The following is a 19,089-nucleotide window of genomic DNA, read 5'->3' as shown; positions in this document are numbered from 1 at the left end:
ATAGGAAGTAAATGTCAGTAATTATTACAAAGCACTTCATCCAATAAAAATAGATGCTGAAAAATTTAATTGAAAACATAATTTGTGTATTTTAAAGAAAGCTTTGTGTTCACATATTGCCAGAACATTCATAAAAGTAAAACGACTCACCCCACCATCGGGCCACTCAGCCTGCCATTAAACGTGTAAATGTGTTTAAGTACCTTAAAGTCTGGCAGTGTGTAGGCCAACATCCAAATGATTGAATGTTTCGGTTTATGTAGACATAGATAAAGGGTATATTTATAGCACAAACCTACAAATTTTGAGAGAGCTTCTATAACAAATTGAAATTCAATTTGTTTCTAACTCTATATTAAATAATTATAGTATTTCAATTTCCTATAAATTCTATCTTGAAAGTTAAGCATTAAATGCACAGAAATTCTGCTGTAATTTTTGGTGAAGAAGATGTTTTATATTTCTCCACATTGTAGCAACAAAATTGTTTTAGGAACAAGAGAATATCTTATGAATGGAACTATCACTATGGCTAGAAGTATTTGAATCAGTGATCAAAGTTTCCACAAGTTGTTTAAACAAGTTGTACAAGCTGAGGGAGTAACCTTAAATTACTTAAATAGGGAATATTTACATGGCCATCAAAGCAATCCCTGGGATATGAATGCTGGTCAGGTCTCTCTGTTCCTGTAGTACATTATGTTTCAAGAATGTGAGCCTATACTAATGTAATAGAAGTGAAACTGAATTAGCAGAATTAATGTTTTAATAAAAATGTTTTGAATCACGTGGTTTTTCCCTAAATTCAGTCAAACATTTTACATTAAATTATAGTTAAACTTTTATGTCGTGGGCAGAAACATTTAGCCATAATTTGGATTTCATGACATTCTTTTCAGGCAATTTATTTGGAGCCACCAAAAAAATATATTAACAACGTTTTCTTAAAAGAGCAAATAATCAGAATTGACTATATGTTCAAGGAGACATAAAGGACAATAATTTTATTTTATATTTACTTTGAAAAGTTTTCCCTTCAATTTCATTATTAAAACTTTTGGTTGACCTTTTTTGGTTGGGAAAACATCCTTAACACTGATAGAGTTTTTCATGCTTCTTAGTAATACTAATGAATTGAATAATTTATGAGGTTGTCATGTGCAAAAGATTTGGTGTGATTTGATATACTTTCAGCCTCTGGTGTTGGAATATGATTAATAAAAACCTAGAGGCATGTAATTTTTTTCCTAATGTTTAATCTTCTAATTTTGTATGTATTGAGTGTGTTATTTAGGTGTTTTCTGATAGTAAAATCTCATACAAGTGCAAATTTAACTGTTTACAAGGAATTTTACAGACCATAGCAATGGAAAAATATAAGGAAAATATTTTTAAGCTCCTAAATGCATCTTCTGACCTGCAGGATTTTCTTCTTCAGAGCAAATTAACTAATAAGGAAATAATTGAAAAAGGAGGGTTTTGTATATTATTTATATGTTTAAATAAAATCTAGACTAGTCAACTTCTTGTGCATTTCTGGTGCTTAAAAGATTATGCTCTCAAAGAATAGCACAAAATCTTAATAAGTTTGGTTTTCTTTGTTGACTGTCAGTTATCATTTAGACCTCTGTTTCCCTTCCATAAAATTATAGTGGAACAATGTTTCATCAAAGCCTAAGATCTCAAGCCCCCTCATGTCTGTGATCAAAGACATCATCTTAAATAGGTCTGATAAGGCATCGAAGGAGAGGGCAGGCTGCTTCAGCTGGAGGAAAAAAAAAACATGGAGCAAAGATGACAAAGTTAATCAGTCATTTCTTTGGCAATAAATAATAAGATATGCTGAGCACTGCAAATGAGAACATCCTTAGGTTCCTCAGAGGTGTGTCTGCTTAACACCTGATTTATCTAAGCTTGTGAAGCCATCAAGATGTGACCTTGATGAATGAAAAGCAGCTCTGCAATGAATCTGGAATTCAATTAGTTCTGATGGTGTATGCATAGCTACTGTAATGTGCTACTTGCAGTCCTCAAGAAATAAGAAAAGCACTGAGAATAAAAAGTCATAATGCAGCTGTACAGTTGTTGAGAAAGAAGCTTCAAATTATGACTTCATTTTTTTCCGACTTCCATTTTATAAGAGTTTATAGTTGTAATATTTGAGAAAGAGGATTTGGTTTTTTCCCTAATAACCTATTGTCTGTGTTATGTAGAAACTCTAGCAAATGTCTTATCATTGTTCATTGATAAGTCCATTTTAGTTGGTGTATTATTAATTGGATACCCATATTTAGAATAAAATAGATGATGTGATTATGGTTAAAATAACTTATTGAAAAGTTAATGATGTAAATTTTTTAGAAGAGAGAGAGAGAAAGAGGACATGCAAGGAATCATCTGTCAGCTCTTTTTGGTGCCAGTGTCATATTTAATATCATAGCCTTGTCTTTACCTTGTGGTTTTTATAGTCTCTTAAAGTATTTAAAACAGATTATATAAATGCTACATTATAAAATATGCTTATAAAATGCATTTTAAAGATTTTGTATAGCATTTTCATATCAACAAAGGTTTAGCAACACCTCTGTTTTTATGTTGAAGCTTCAGATTGAAGGCTTTAAACAGATTCAGAGGAATCGAGTAACCTTATTAATTTAAAAGCATTTATTGACTATCTTCTAGATGCCATGCATGTGGTAGATGCTGGATTCAGAAATTGAGACAGTTTCTACCTTCTAACAGAACATAGTTTAGTGTAGTGCTCTCAGCGGGGGTGGAGGTCACTGGCATCTGATGAGAGAAACCAGGACTTTTGCTAACATATCCCACCATGAGCAGGAGAGCTCCCTCAGAACAACAACAATTCAGCCCAAAGTGTCGGTAGTACCAAGGTTGAAAAAACCTGGTCTAGTGGAAAGAAATAAACAGTTATCATAGAGGGAGGTAATAGTTCATAAAGGAGCCCAGAGGAAAGAGTGACTGACTCTGAGCCTAGTGGGTCAGAGTCAACTTCATAGAAATGATTACTGATGAATTGTCTTGAGAGATTAGGAGTTTACCAGGTGAGCAGGGAAGTGCAGAGTAATAACAGAAATTACCAAGACATGGAGGTATAAAAGGGCCTAACTTACTCTTTTGAATGGCCTTAATATTTTGCACTTGGTAACAGGTCACTTTGTAAAGATTTCAGAAAATAGTTTAATTTTAGATGTTCCATATTCTGAGATAAGAGAAAAACGGTTTGAGGGCAGGAATCATGTCTTCTATCTATTCCATTTAGAGCATCCACATTAATACAATTTTATGTACCTAGTTGCTATTTTTTATTTAATTGATGTTGATTAATTTCAAGGTATATACTGTGTATATGACCACATCCATTCATCCTTTTCACTAGCAGCATTAAAGGATGGTATTTCTATGGAATAGGTCTGTAAGTATGGTATTTTCAAATTCCAAAATATGTTTTTTATGTCTGTACTTTATTTCCCTTTACAGCATCAAAAGCTGTTTAGTATAAGGAGCAAACAAAATCCTATTAATGGACTTATTGCCGAGTGACATGGAACTGTTCGTAATCTTGCTTATATTCTTTTAGACTAATTTTTCATAAAATGTACACACAATTGAATTTATAAATAATTACAATACAGTATGATAAATATTTTCATTGAAGTGTATTAAAAATTCTGTGTGAGCTCAATGAAGGGGGCTGCCTAACTGAAGAAATAAATTTTAGTTGGACTTGAAAGGATGGTTCGAGATCTTTCCCAAGCCAGTAAGTGGGTTGGTAGCACTGTGGATGGACAACACAACGTGATGTGTCCAGGGAATGGAAAATGGTGCTGTATGATGGAACACAGGATAGTGTGGGGAGATTGTATGAAGATGAGGCTGAAAAGGCCGTTTGGGGCCATATTGTGAAGGGATTTGTCAATAGACAGAGCCATTAATGATTTTTATTTGGGAAAATGACAGACCATAGAAATTAAGTGACATGCTAACTAATAAATGGTAGATAGAGCAAAAACTCAGTCTAAATACCATTCCCTTACTATATAGTGTGTTGCTGTAGATAGATTTGGAATTTTCTTAACTGCAAGAGCATTATTGACCATTTCCCCACTCTAAAGTTTACCTGCTAAGTTTTGGCCTACTCTTATAGCCTCTCATCCATAAAGATATATCAGTACAGATGAACTTAGTGTTATTCACAGAGTATGCATTTCGTGTCATTTATAAAAACATGTTTTTGGTGTTTTTAAAAGAGCTTTAGGGCCGGCCCCGTGGCTTAGCGGTTAAGTGCGCGCGCTCCCCTGCTGGCGGCCCGGGTTCGGATCCCGGGCGCGCACTGACGCACCGCTTCTCTGGCCATGCTGAGGCCGCATCTCACATACAGCAACTAGAAGGCTGTGCAACTATGACATACAACTGTCTACTGGGGCTTTGGGGGAAAAAATAAATAAATAAATAAATAAATAAATAAATAATGAAAAGAGCTTTAAATAACCTATATCAGCACCATCTGTTAGCTATTCCATTTTTTTTATAATTAAAAAGAAATTTTTGTTAATTACCTCTTCCTTCTGTGTCTCTGAGCTCGCTTACCTATCCAAAGCATCCTGGCCCCCATTTCCCAGAGTTTAAAAGTAAATTTTCCACACTGAATTTTGTGACAGACCTTAAAAAGAAAATCCAAGCGTCATTCCCCAGGTTAGCGGCATCTACTGCCAGAGGAAGTCTTCCCCACCCGCTCAGTCCCCCTTCAAGTTGTCCACTTCATCTTTTCTTTCATTCCAAGAGTTGCCAAAACTTTCTTCCTTCCATTCTGCTACTCATCTGCCATCCACTCCTCTTGACTCATAGTGCAAGGTTTCTTTTCTTTGCTCCTTTTTCCCTTCCTTCCTTCCTTCCTGAAAAGAAACGTGCTCTTTGTAGAAAATATAGAAAATGCCAAAAAAGTTTAAAGAAGGGGGAAAAAAATCACTCATAGACAACCGTGTAAAGATAACTGTCTTTACCATGTTGATGTGTTTATTTCATGCTAGTCTTTTTCTAAGCATACTTTAACATTGGTCTCTAAGAGTCACAAAGATGAAGAATGTAGCATCTCTGCTCTTGATGATATTTAGAGGGTTCCAAACTGGCCCAAGTTTTCTATATGTTTTAGCATTTTTTTCCACAAGTAAAGTGTGCGCCATGTGATTTCCAATATAATGAAATCCTATTTAAAAATCACCCGAATTTCATGGCTAATCAAAATCCTATCAAGTAATATCCAGTCTAAACTGCAGAGAGATTCTACATTTATCATCATGTAAATCCTTAAAATATGGCTTATCAAATTTCCTTTAAAAAGCATAGAATGCAGTTTTCTACATTCACTCCATTAAGATTATTAAGTTAACATTGCATGCTTATATAGTGCTGTACTTAAATTCAATAATATTTTCTTGCACCTTTTTAATTGCATTTTTTTTCAGTTTAAGAATGCTGTTTATGAATATCCCCTTTGTTGGTCTGCTTTAAGAAATACTGCTTACATATGAATATATTGAATTAGGAATAAAGGAAATTCCATTTTTGCTGTCAGAACCAAATTGTGAAAATGCATTGCATGTCTTTGTAAATCAGTATACTCTATTAGCAGGCCTGTCAATATAAAAAGTGCATTCCATTTCCACCTCTTGCTCTAATAACCTTTTCTGTGTTACTCTGAGGCAGTTCACATAATCAGAGTATATTGTCAGCTTACTGGAGCTGGGGAAGCATGAAATGAAAATCACGTTAATATTGATCCAATTCTTTTACTTGCAAGTGTCCTTGATGTCCTTTTCCGCTGAGCAATAACTGTTGATGTTTGGTAGCCATTTTCTTCTTTTATTCTTATAATATAGGAAATCGTTTATAAGCATAACTAATCTGAATAAGAATTTATCACTTAGAATAATTTCTATGAACATTTCATCTTAGTTAATGCCTATATCACTAATTCTACATGTTTCCTATACCACTGAAATATTTTCCTCGAGCTTCTCAGAGACCAGCCTACCTGCAGATACTATGTTTATGTCTAGTTTAAAATAAACAAAAATCTATACATGTTCCTCATTGGTAAAAACACAAAGGATGCTGTACTCTACTTTTATGTGATATAGTGATGTGCTAAAATGGACCATAAGGAACATCAATGATTGATTCAGGTAAGGATTACCTTTTCTGAATCAAGTTCATTATGAATTTGAAGCTGGTATCTTGGATTTTTTATTTTATGATAGTATAGATCATATCTACTTTGGATTATTCAATATATTCTCTGTCAACAAAAATGAATTGAAGTGGAAACCATGGTTAAATTCAATGCATTCAGGCTGAAACACCCACAACTAAGAAGGGAGGAATTTGATGTCTGAACTGTCCAGATTTTTTATCTGTATTTATTAAATTTGGTCAATAACTACTCAGATTTTTACTTAAAGTGTATTTCAAACAATAAATAGAAACCATCTATTTGAATAGAAACAGTCTATTTCATTTATGGCAATACTTTCATAAATTGATTTCATATTGATAGAGTGAGGCTGCTGACTCAGCATCAGGTATAAAAGAACAAAAGATACTGGAGATTTCTAGTCATTCTTTCCAATGGTGTTTTTATTCAGTAACTCTAACAGTTTTTACCATTAGGATTTTTCTACTGCAAAGTCTATTTTCTTAAAAAAAATCCTATTCTATACAGAAGATGATTTTTTTACTCCTTAGTCTTCAGTAGGTCTTTACTTTTACGTCATCGTTACTTATGTTTCTTAAGGGAGGAAATACTATGTCTGTGCTATAAAGTCAAACACAAAATTTAATTTTGAATTTAAATTATTTACAAAGAAAGATATTTACTTTTTAGTAAATGATTGTTACAGTAAAGTACATTTTATGTGTGTATCTACTGCTTTTATCTCACATTAAAGTCGGTGTAAAATATTTTTGAGTGATAGGTTTCTCAATATAATAAAAAGCATTCTTTCATCTTTTTTTGAAATGTTCAGAATTGTAAACTTCTCAGTAATAGATTGATTCATACATATTATTGCATGATATCATGTCACCATATCTAATGTAATTAGTTGAGAGGTATATTTATCTTAAAATATTTTCCTTTTAGTGGAAATTAAATAACATCATTTAGAGTTACTAAAAGCACTGTTCTTTAAAGGTATTTGTTGCTCTGATTTTAGCTTTAATGAAAAAAGAGATCTTTATTTTATAATTTCCCAAAGTATTCATATGTCATTAATACTTCTAAAAGAAAGTATTTAGGTTTGAAAATGAATTGCAGTATTTTATCTTACTTAGCGATAGATTTTGTCAAAACACATTTTACAAACTAAAATATTGTGAAATGGTACGTATTGAAAAGAATTTATCTTTCAAAGAAGAATGCCATCTTGTGAAACTGATTTCCAGATGTTTAGAAACATTAGAATTTTCTGATGTTACATTTAGATAAAATTAAAATGAGACAATTTCCCTTCTGCCCATCTCTTTCCAGTGATGGAAGAGAAGTATGTATTAAATGCATTATCTACATAATTTTCTAAAGCAAATTCTGATATCAACTTTGTTGAGAAAGCAGTTATTTTTCTACAAATATCCAAGATATTAAGAATATCTATATTCTTAAGATACCTATATACGAAATCAAAAACTCATGTCAAATACATTGATGCTTAAATAATTTTATTTAATAATATCTTTAAATGAATAATATGGTTATTGGGGGGAAAACAGTTTTTACTGTAAGCTGTTTATACGCCTTTAAATTTCACAAACACTTCCTGGCACTTGTCAACATGCTATCCTTCCTGTCTTCAGGGAGCATCCAAGCTAGTGGAGGAGTTGAAGGCTCATATTGCATTGTAATGAATATAAACACTGTTATGACAGCATGGTGGAGGGAAGAAGATTAATCCCAACTGAAGGAAAGGAAACCATTATTTGTTGCATACCTGTTGTTGGTTAGGCATTGTGCTAAGACCTTAGATGCATCATTATCTTATTTGAATTTTTTAATCCTCACATCAACCTGCTTTTTTTCTCCTTTACATAAATCTTAGGCAACATTATTATAAGCAATAAAGCATTGGCTGTGTTTTTTTTTTTTTTTTTAAAGATTTTATTTATTTATTTTTCCCCCCAAAGCCCCAGTAGATAGTTGTGTGTCATAGCTGCACATCCTTCTAGCTGCTGTATGTGGGACGCGGCCTCAGCATGGCCGGAGAAGCAGCGCGTCGGTGCGAGCCCGGGATCCGAACTCGGGTCGCCAGCAGTGGAGAGCGCTCACTCAACCACTAAGCCACAGGGCCGGCCCGCTGTGTTCTTGTTCAATTTTAAATTATGTACTTAGTAAGCTCTTTTAATACTTTCTTGTTTATTATTTTATCAAAATTATAACAAACATTTTTGAAAACTTATTATATAAATAATCTTCACACATTTCAAGGTATTTGAGCATCCATTATCTCATTTTAACATTGCAATAATCCTGTGAGAGTTTGATTGATGAATACTTATTCCTCTTTCACAGGTTGAGAAACTGAAGTTGAGAGAGTGGTCTAATATCATTCTCAATGGTGAAAAACTGAAAGCTATCCCTCTAAGAACAGGAACCAGACAAGGATGCCCACTTTCACCACTCCTATTTAACATAGTATTGGAAGTCCTAGCCAGAGCAATCAGGCAAGAAAAAGAAATAAAAGGGATCCAAACTGGAAAGGAAGAAGTGAAACTCTCACTATTTGCAGATGACATGATTTTATATATAGAAAACCCTAAAGAATCCACTGAAAGACTTTTAGAAATGATAAATGATTGTGGTTAAGTTGCAGGATACAAAATAAACATACAAAAATCAGTTGCATTTCTATACACTAACAATGAAGTAGCAGAGAGAGAAATTAGGAATACAATCCCATTTACAATTGGATTTTTTAAAATATATTCTTAATGGATGTTTGTGGGAAAAATAAAGTAAGAATTGCAAATCACATAGTCCAGCTTCTTCATTTATAAGGAAGAAGAGTACAAAAAGAGAAAAGTTACAAAAAGAGAAAGGTAACTTAAGTACATATAAAAATAACTTAAGTGCAAAAAAAAGAAGAGTAACAAGTGCATGTAAAATTATTAATATGTGAATTATGTTTATGTTCTTATGTACTCGTCAACAAACATTTATTTATTGCCACTTTGACAACTGACACACTGGGAACTCAAGTCTAATAAGAGAACACCTAAATAAAAGAATACAGAAAAAAATATCAAAAACTAATGATAACATATTGTGACTTATTTATAAGATACAAAGTTTATACAGAGAAGGGAGTAATCAACTAAACTGAATCTTGAAAGACAAGGCAGGGGAGAGAATTCTATGTAAAAGGAATTACATATGTCAGACTTAAAGGTTTGAAACAGTGTGGCATGTTTGGGAACAAAAGCTTTCAGCTCTTGGGGAATATAAGATGTGAAGCGATCAGATTGGTAAAATAGTGAGGTTAAATAAGCAGGGGCCAGATCATGAGTTGTAGATCATGTATTTAAATTGTACAGATCAAATAATGTTGAAAATATGTTCTTACATAGTAAATATACGTAAGATAGGTAGGTAGATAGAAATACACATACATGTATCATTTTTGATAAATGACTAATTAAAGCCATATTTCTGTACTCAATGCAAAATAAATAATAACATTAGCAGAAAACTGGTAAGAAGCTGATGCTATGCTCAAGTTGGCTTGTTATGAATTTATATCTTTTCTTTTTGTGAATTAGCCACACATATATGATTTATGGCTTACCTATTGTAAATTATTTCTTTATTAATACAGATGTTTTAGAATTGACTATAGAATAATTCCTTAAACAGAAATAAACTACTATGTAGTATTTTTCTTCACATTAACTGTTGTTCTAGAGAGGAACATGATGGACAAAAGATAGAATTTCTTTGCCTTGATTGTCCAGACTTTCCAGATAGACATATTCTCTGAATATTATTAAAATAAGTTAATGTCTCCAAATTGTCATTTCTATCTTTCAACTTACATAAAATAACACTAAAACTATTTTAAATGATAGTTAAGAATAATAATGATACAATTATAGTAGTAATAATACTAGAGTATAGTAACAGTACTAGAAACATTTTAGTTCTCTTGTTACTTTACTTTTAAAATATACTTTGTTTTACATGGATCATTGTTTAAAAAGAGAAATTTTATGAAAGAGCAGTTTTATTTAGATTTATGTAATGCAGTATTCTATGTTAGATAACATTTCCACATACAGAGCTTCAAGTATGTATATTTACTAAGAAATCTAGTGTGTATAGAATGCTTTCCAGTATTTATTTGTAACATGATGTGGAAAATAACATAAGTGTAATTTTGGATTTGGCTTCATTAATCTCTAATTTAGTGGCATTTTTTAAATTCTGAAACCTTTCAAATTTTATGGCATATTAATGTTTTTTTAGAAAATAAGCACTTATGTCTATCCTATCCAGCTTTACACACAATTCACATTTTCAAATCTAAGGCGTTCTAGTGGTTTGTGGTATTTGCTTGTTAATTTCTTGATGAATGATGGCTAAAGAGGCCAAGAAGTGCACTCAGTCCAACATGTCTTCTGAAGATAGATGATCTCAAATAAATTCTCTTCCCAATCAGATTTTGATTTGTTAGGTGTTAAACCAATTCTTTCTAAGGACAGTGTTTATAAGCCTTGTAATGAGACAGCCCTTTGAGACCTTACCTCTTTTTCCCTGTAATTTTGATGAATGAAACTCTAATTCATAAAGGATATTGTGATTGAAAAGCACCTTTGGATCTTGTACGCTTTAATTTAGATAAATGTTTGGTGCAGTACCATAAAATCAGGAAGTTTACTGAGCTGCAAACTGATAACACTTCAACAGGGATGATAAGTTCGGTGTGTGTTGGAATGGATTAGTTTACTATATATCTTTTAAAGACATAATGGTTTTACTGCTTTAAGACAGGAGGGGATAAAATTGAAAGCTTAAATATGTTTCACAGCTCACCTTCCTTTGACTACATTTTCTTTATTGCTAGATTTTAATTTTAATAACACAAGAGTAACATAAAGCATTTTTTTAACAACAAAGCAGATTATGCATGGTTGTGATACAGGGAAAAACTTGCTTTATACACTGACTCATACTGAAAGGGCTTTGTTGATTATTTCATGTAAAGAACTTAGTTCCATTTTGTGTAAATGGTTAGATTCTCCAATTTGCCCCAAAACTGAAGGCAAATCACCGAGAATCTCTGAGATATCCTGATATCTTTAGATTAAGAAATATCCAGAGGTAACTTTTATGTCTCAGTTTATTCATTTATTCAGTATTTATGAGGGCTTGCTCTGTGCCAGGCACTGTGCTAACAACTGAGAATATAAAGGCAGAAGCACCTTTCCAGTCATTAAGGAGCTTCCAGGCTATATGGAGATAACAAGCAAACAAACAATTATAATACTACCTATACCTACCGTAGTAGCAGGATTCATGAGGTGTGGTGGAAGCATAGGGGAAAGAGCACACAAACCCACCTTAAGCAATTAGAGAAGGGAACCTGGGGTGGGTAAACTTGAACTTCAGTTCAGCAGATGTTTGTGGCATATCTGCTGGGGTGCCAGACACAGAGGCTACAGAAATGAGGCTAGAGCCTAGTGGAGAAGACAAACACATAACAGATTAACACCTACACAGGACAGTGAGTTCGTGTAAGCTGTGAAAGTACAGAGGGGTTGGTTAGGAAAGGCACCTGAAGGAGATGAGTTTTGAAGATCAAGTAGGAATTAGCCAAATAAAAGAAGAAGAAACATACCATGTAGAAGGAATACAATTAGTACAGGTAAAGAGATATATGAAAGCGTGACATATTTTGGAAGCTATAAATGGTCCAGTATAGCTGATGGAGGAATAAAAAAAGACGACGAAAAACTGGTGATGAGAGGAAAAAAGGTCTTGATCAGCCATGCTAAGGAGTTTAGATTTTATCCTATAGCATAAACCTTAAATTGAGTATTGTTGATTAGGAGGAGTTAATAAACAATATTAAGCAGGAAAATATTCTCAACTTACTTTTGTTTTATAATAATGACTCTGACAAAAGTATGGAGGATGGTGTGACTAAGGAAGCTATTGAAGCCATCTAGACCAAAATGATGATGGCCTGAGCCAGGGCAGTGGCAGTCACCTTACAGTCATTTACAGGACAAATCCTAGGTTTGTGGCTTAAGTAAGTGGGTTGATCAACATAGAAAGAGGTAGAGGAGCAAGAGATGATCCGTTGAGTTAGGGAAATATGGAATTAGGATATCCATTTAAAGATGTCTGGTAGAAATATGGCTATAAAGAGCTCAAGAGAGACTTCTTGGTTATTAATCATTGGATTTGCCTCTTTTGTCAGATGATGCAAGCTCTGAGTTTCTCAAATTAAGTTACTACCCAAGAAGCAAACAAGTTATAAAGATAGCTACCCCCAGAAAATTACTGTTGTGCTGGCTTTACATTATCAAGTAACCAAATGAAATTAAGATAAGGTTGTGGAGCATTCGGTAACCAATACTCAATCTTTTATTCCAGAAATAAGAATCATCTATGGGCCAGTGAAAGAAGAATACACATATAACCCATTTAATTCCCCTCACCTCCCATGTGGCATTGATTCTTAGTAATACTATTTGTCTCTGAAGTATTTATCAAAATATATACTTAACAATCTATCACTTTATACCGTTAAGCTATATTTAACCATGCTCTCTAAATGCTATTATCCAGTAAGAGGTAGGATGACAGACTGTACCTCTCAGCCATTGACACTCTACACTGCCATTGTGACATGATTCTGTTCCTCACCATGTGTTTTTTACTCCTCTATGAGCTACCTTTTGCCAATTTGTTAATGTTTTAGCAAACAGAATTGGCTCTGAGTCACTGACAAAGAACTGCAAGCTGCAAAGAAAGAGGCTAACACTGTTTTACAGTGCAAGTTTAACGGTAGCTAGATGCACTTCCAAGGAAATGGTTGAGCAAATATCAACAGGCAGTAGTGGTCTGTTGAAACCCCTATATTGAGCTTAGGAGAATTGACCAAAAGTATTATTATTTGTTAACTAGAGAGCATTTTGGCCAAAGGCATGACAAGATTTGGAGAGTAATTGCATGTGTACGCAATACCATAACATCCCCTAGAACTGTGATACAACACCACCATATAGGAGTGATTTCTTAGGCTCCCATTTTCAGGAATATATCCACTACACCAAAAGAGATGTGAAAGTATTTTCCTAGTTAATGCTGCTCCTTGAAGCCTATATCCTAACACAACAGCTAGAACACAATAAATTACAACATTTTCTCCCAGGTTGAATTCCAACTTTAAGTGATATGAAATAGAGATATTTCTTAGCTGTATTTCATATATATAATATGTTTCATATTATATATATAATTTTCTTTCAGTTCAGATAATTTTAGATTCATTGTCACCTGTCAAAGTAGGTGTTTGAATGTAATATTTAAATATTTGTTAAGCAGTCAATTTCATGAGGGATTCAAATGCATTGTAATTTCTAACCTTTACATTGACTGACATGTTAATGCTAGGTCAGCTTTTGCTATATTTCAATTTTTCTGACTTTTTTTTTGTGTTTGCATTTTAGCCTTTTGTACTATTTTATGTAACAAAATAAGGATGTCACTTTAGAAAGCTATTATTTATGTCATTAATTGCTAAGGAAATACCTATTGTGAAGTATATTATATGTCTACATCGTTCCTAAGTCCATCTTTCTGTAGCTTCTCCATTACAACCATTTCTGCCTTCGGATATGAATGCTTTCTTGTTTTCTTCATACTTATCTCTTCTACTTTCAAAAACAATCTGATCAATTAATTATCTAATTCACACAAAAGTATAATTGTGTAAAATTGTATAATTTTATAGATCAGAAAACCAAGATTTTTGGTGAAGTGCAGATTTGTTGTAGAAAGTGCAGGATCTCAGAGTCCCAAGATGTGAATTGTAGAGTCCTTTCTCTATCACCAGCCAACTCCTAGGCCCCTCAACAAGACATGTAGCTTTCTCAACCTATTTCTTCATCCGTGAAATAAGGGTAGGTGATTAGAATCCCTGCCTTTCTCTCGGAGTTATTTAGAACACCAAACAAGATAAAGAAGGTAAAAATGTTCTCTAATTGTAAAGTAGTAGGTAAATGCAGCATATAATGGTAGGAAACTACTAGATTATTTCTAATACTCACTGAAAGCAAAACAATCACAATCACCTAAATTATTATGTTTTGGTTGTGATTAGGCACTGAAGAAGATGTAGTGAAGTCAAAGAAAACATTCCGAAGTCAAGCCATAGTGAATCAGAATGCAGAGGCGGAACTTATGCTAGAAGGAGATGACGATGCAGTCAGTCTGCTACAGGAGAAAGAAATCGACAATCTTGCAGGTAAATTTTTAAATATTTTTCTTCTATTTGTTGTAAGTAACAAATGCACATATAGTGACTAAATTTAAAATCTGTCTCCTGGTGAATAGTGTGTCCCAGTGGTTGGAAAGATGCTCAATCATGTAAACATTAATAATTTACTTTATCTCATTTCTAGTATTGAAGAGAGGATATACATTTCTAGTAATGGAGAGGAAAATACATATCAAACAAATATATATTTTACTAACAATAAATGAATAGCATCTACTTTCTATGAATAAAGAGTAACTTTTCAATATAGGAGACATAATGTATAGCATAAATTGTTTCCATCTAACTGCATAAATAATTGGGAGGGGGGAACAGAATGATAGACTCATTGATTTACGTATGACTCTGACATGCTAAGAGCTATGAAGAATAGCCACTTCAGCCAGGTGACCATCAAATTTGCCATTTCCTCCCTGCTATCACTCTTTGGATTGTCCCTCCTCATTCCTGGTTTTTTCTCAGTCCCCAGACTGCTAATCCCCACCACTAGCAGACATTTTTTCACCCACCCACCCTCAGTTTTCACCTTGTCCTGGTGCTGGTCTAAGGTCAATTCAGAGCAGCGTCTGTGATGACCAGATGAAAAATGGATATCTTAGAGTGTTGGCCCATAACCATTTTGGGGTTTTAAACCACTTTTGAGAATCTGATGAAAGCAGATTGCTTCGTGAAGGTGCACATACAATTTTGTACACAATTTCAGAGGATTCAGTAACCCCTGGAAACCGGTCCATGGAATCATATCCTAGATCTCAGGTTAAAAATTCCTGCTGTAGGGTCTCAAAAAGCGGCTGAGTCTTACATCAATTCTGTATTTTCAGCCAGTACACCATTGGCGTGGCAGATGGCAACAGAGAAGTGGCCTTAAATTCATCTTTCTCTTTACAAAATAGCACTCCTGTTTCCAGAAGTGTGCTGAAAATTATCTAGCATGCTTTGTGAAAGCCTCCAACGATATTTCTACCAGTTAGCGATTTCTCTTTTTACCAAAGAGAAGATGTTATTGTTAATTGTAAACTGGAGATGACATATTATTCTCCCTCTTCTAGAAGATGTTTAGTAAGGTTATGCTACCATCAATTCTTGGATATGCCTATGTTGTTAACATTTCTGTATCATGAAAACTATTTTTCCTATTTAAAACTAATCTCAAGTCTATGAACAAATGTTTGCCTCTAATTCCTGAGTAAATGTTCAAGATTTGGTTTTGTTGTTTTTGTGTTTTGTTTTAATAGTTCAGAGATCTTATCTGAGGTCATTTGGAAAGTTAAGCAAATGAAGTCCATTATTTCTTTTTGCCCACAGATTTGTTTTCTCTTTTCCTGGTCTTATTCTTAATCCTAAAGAACTAGAGAAAATTCAAAAGCATGATTCCTGACCTTTTTAGATAATATGTTGCCTTTTCTTATTCACATATGCTAACAGATATGTTCAGTAATTATACAATTTAGTTTAGAGTCTCTGGTCCTTAGAACCCACTAAAGGTAATTAATTAGTTGATATAAATTTGGCTAGTACCTTGAAGTTTATATAATAAGACCTGCCCACTAATATCAGAGGCAAGATCCAATAAAGACTAATAAACGCTTTATATTTCTCTCCTTTAATGGTAGCTAGAGTAGTTGTTAATACTAATTTATACTTATAAATAAAATTCCCAAAATAATAGTAAGTTAAAATACCTAAGGAACAATGAAAGTATGCTTGAAATAAATTATTTGAAAGTCGAATTGTGTGGCTCTTGACCAATTCAGTCTATCAAGACTCCTTTAACTTCTTTTAAACAGAATTTTCTTTGAGCAGATCTCTTCCCATCTGTATCCACCTGGTCCTAACTCATACTCTTTTTGCAGAATCCTTGTGTCTGAAACGTTTTACAGACTGTCTTAAAATATGGTGTCTACTTAGTCTATAGTGTTCATTTTTAAAACAGCAGCTCACAAATGTGACCTTGAACTTTGAATGCAGTAGAGAAGTAGGGATGGATGTTCTGTGAAGGGAGAAGTAGTGGTCACAGGGGAAGGCTGCGTAACATATAGGTATGCATAGATCCATTTGTAAATGCTGATGCCATTTTATTAATCTAGACTAGCATGATAGTGACAATATCACATAAAAATCATTTTTAGAAGTTAATTACACACCAGTATTCTTAGGTTTTAAAAAATCAGCTGTTAATAAAGTTTCAGACTACATAAATAAATAACTCCTTTGTTGTGCTAATAAATTCTTATCTGGATAATTATCTGTCTCAGAAATTAAAATTTGTTAAATAAAAATGTCTATCTTATTATAACTTATTATTCTAAATAGCCCGATAGTGCTAAACTGCCTAAAGAAAACTTCACTACCACAGATCTAAGTCCAAATTAAAATCAAGGAGATCCTAAAATCTGTGTACAAAATTAATATAGTCTGATGTTTGGTGTCTGGAAATATTATGTAAAATAACAAATGCTTATTTTCCATCTCTGAGATGAAAATTACAGGTTTATTCCCTCATGATTGAACTTAGTGATATGGCTTTCATATTATTAATATAAGAAATATACCTTCAAAAATATAAAAGTATTACAGTTCTTAGATTTTAGGTTTTATATGAATGAATACATTTTTATAATAATAATGGTAAACCTAAACCTGCCAATTAGCATAATTCATTTTCCTGTTCTTACAAAACCCTGTTTTGCTAACATGCACACAGATGAGAAGATCATGCATTATAATTTGTCAGTATGCAGTATTACTTAATAGGTTAAATTCAAGAGAGAAAAATATGCTAATTCGAATAGAAAACTAAGGGAAAGTACTAATGTAGTTAAGATTGATTCTGTTTTTTTGTTTAAAAGGTAGGGTCAGTTTCTGTTTATAAAAAGAAAAAAAAGAGGAAGAAGAATAGCCAGCATGTCTTACTAGGAGCCAGGTGGTGTTCAAAGGGCTTTCTGTGCAATAACCTATTTAATATTCACAACAACCCTGTGAAGTGGATACTATTATTACTCTGATTTTGCAAATGAGGATATAGAGGCCAAGAGAGATTAAGTAGCTTCTGTAAGGTTAAGAAGTACATAAAATAATATATTTTCTTAAAAATACATAGTATATGGTTTGAACTAAAATACACCAAATAGTGTATTTAAATATATATGCGTATATACTTAAAGACTCTTCTAAAATGATGTAAAAACAAGGTCCTCAGTTTATCACTCATTTTTTACACTAGCTCCATTATACTATACTTAGAAGTCTATATATATGGATAATAATTAATTTTAGTTATATATATGTGTTCCCCAAAATCATTCTGGTAAATTTAAAAAAACTGATAGAGTATTTTTAGCACAATTTTGTTTAAATATTGACCCTTTCTCATGTTTTCTCCATTTTCTTTGGAGTTTTCTGGTTTTAATAAAAATAAAATGTTCCACAAAGTTCTACAGCTTTAAATGTCACACAGTTTTCTGTTTCACTTTTAGTTCCCTTTCTTCCCAAGCTGTTCATCTCAAGAGGCAAGTTAAATGTGTGTGATTATTAATTACTCAATTTATTATGTATTGTAGCAAATGGCTTGTATGATTATAATATGGAAGTATGCCAATTAAGTAATCATTATATTAATAACACCTAACTTAATTTATTTTAATTGTTTTTAAAAGTTTGTAGTGATTCACCGAAGTGAATTAGCATCTAAGATTCCATACGTAACTAAAAATTTCAATTTACTAATTATACTGTTACTTAAAACATTGAAATTAATGGGTATAATTCAACTGATTTTAATCGAAAATCTCAATCATTTATTTTAATTTGAAACTTAGCTTGGCAAGTTATTTCTTCAAATAATTATTACATAACTAAAATTTAAAATTCACTCAAATTTATGTGAATTGGGAAGTGAATGATTTAATTCAACTGATAGAATTGTATCCCACTAATGAAATGTATTTCATTTCTTTTAGAGTAGTAGTTCTGTCACATATGCTGAGTGACAATAGAAGTATTTTGTATAATAGAATTGGAATTCATGCAGATTCCTTTATTGTTACTTCCAAATATTAGTAATTTTGCTAATTTAGGGAATTCTGAGTTAATAATGATGGTGATGGTCCTAAAGCTTTATCAGTTCTGTAAATTGTAATAACAAAATTTGCTTTGTTTATATATATGTAAGCTGTTATTACCAACAATCCACACATCTGTTTAACGTCAAATAACTTTAAAGATTTTCCACAGGCCTACACCAATGTCCAAAGTTCTTTCTTTACCTAAAATATCCTTCCTTTCCACATCTCTATTCTATGTCTTCCCTTATGTCTTATCAAAATCTCTACCCATTTTTTAGACCTATTTAAATCACTCACTGGTCAATCTTGTCACTCCCATAACATTTTTTTGGTAACAACTTTATTCACGTATAATTCACATACCATACAATTGACTCATTTAAAGTGCACAATTGAATGATTTTTAGTATATTCAGAGTTATGAAACTGTCACCACAACTTTGGAACATTTC

The 19,089-nt window shown here is 32.7% G+C and overlaps 1 protein-coding gene across 4 annotated transcripts in view; it reads left to right on the top strand.

The window, feature by feature from the left end:
- Positions 1-19,089, top strand: part of NBEA (neurobeachin) — a 690,698-nt gene that overhangs the window by 463,883 nt on the left and 207,726 nt on the right. For all 4 annotated transcript variants that reach the window (XM_087436200.1, XM_014791275.2, XM_087436202.1 and 1 more), the window contains one exon: positions 14,397-14,540. In XM_087436200.1, coding sequence (XP_087292326.1) covers positions 14,397-14,540 — 144 coding nt within the window. The remainder of the gene's footprint in view (positions 1-14,396; positions 14,541-19,089) is intronic.

The sequence above is a fragment of the Ceratotherium simum genome, chromosome 10 (assembly GCF_057802395.1).
Source record: "Ceratotherium simum simum isolate JZ-2026a chromosome 10, ASM5780239v1, whole genome shotgun sequence".
NCBI lineage: Eukaryota > Metazoa > Chordata > Mammalia > Perissodactyla > Rhinocerotidae > Ceratotherium > Ceratotherium simum.
The sequence above is the reverse complement of the archived record's forward strand: the minus strand, read 5'-3'. Positions and strand labels throughout refer to the sequence as shown.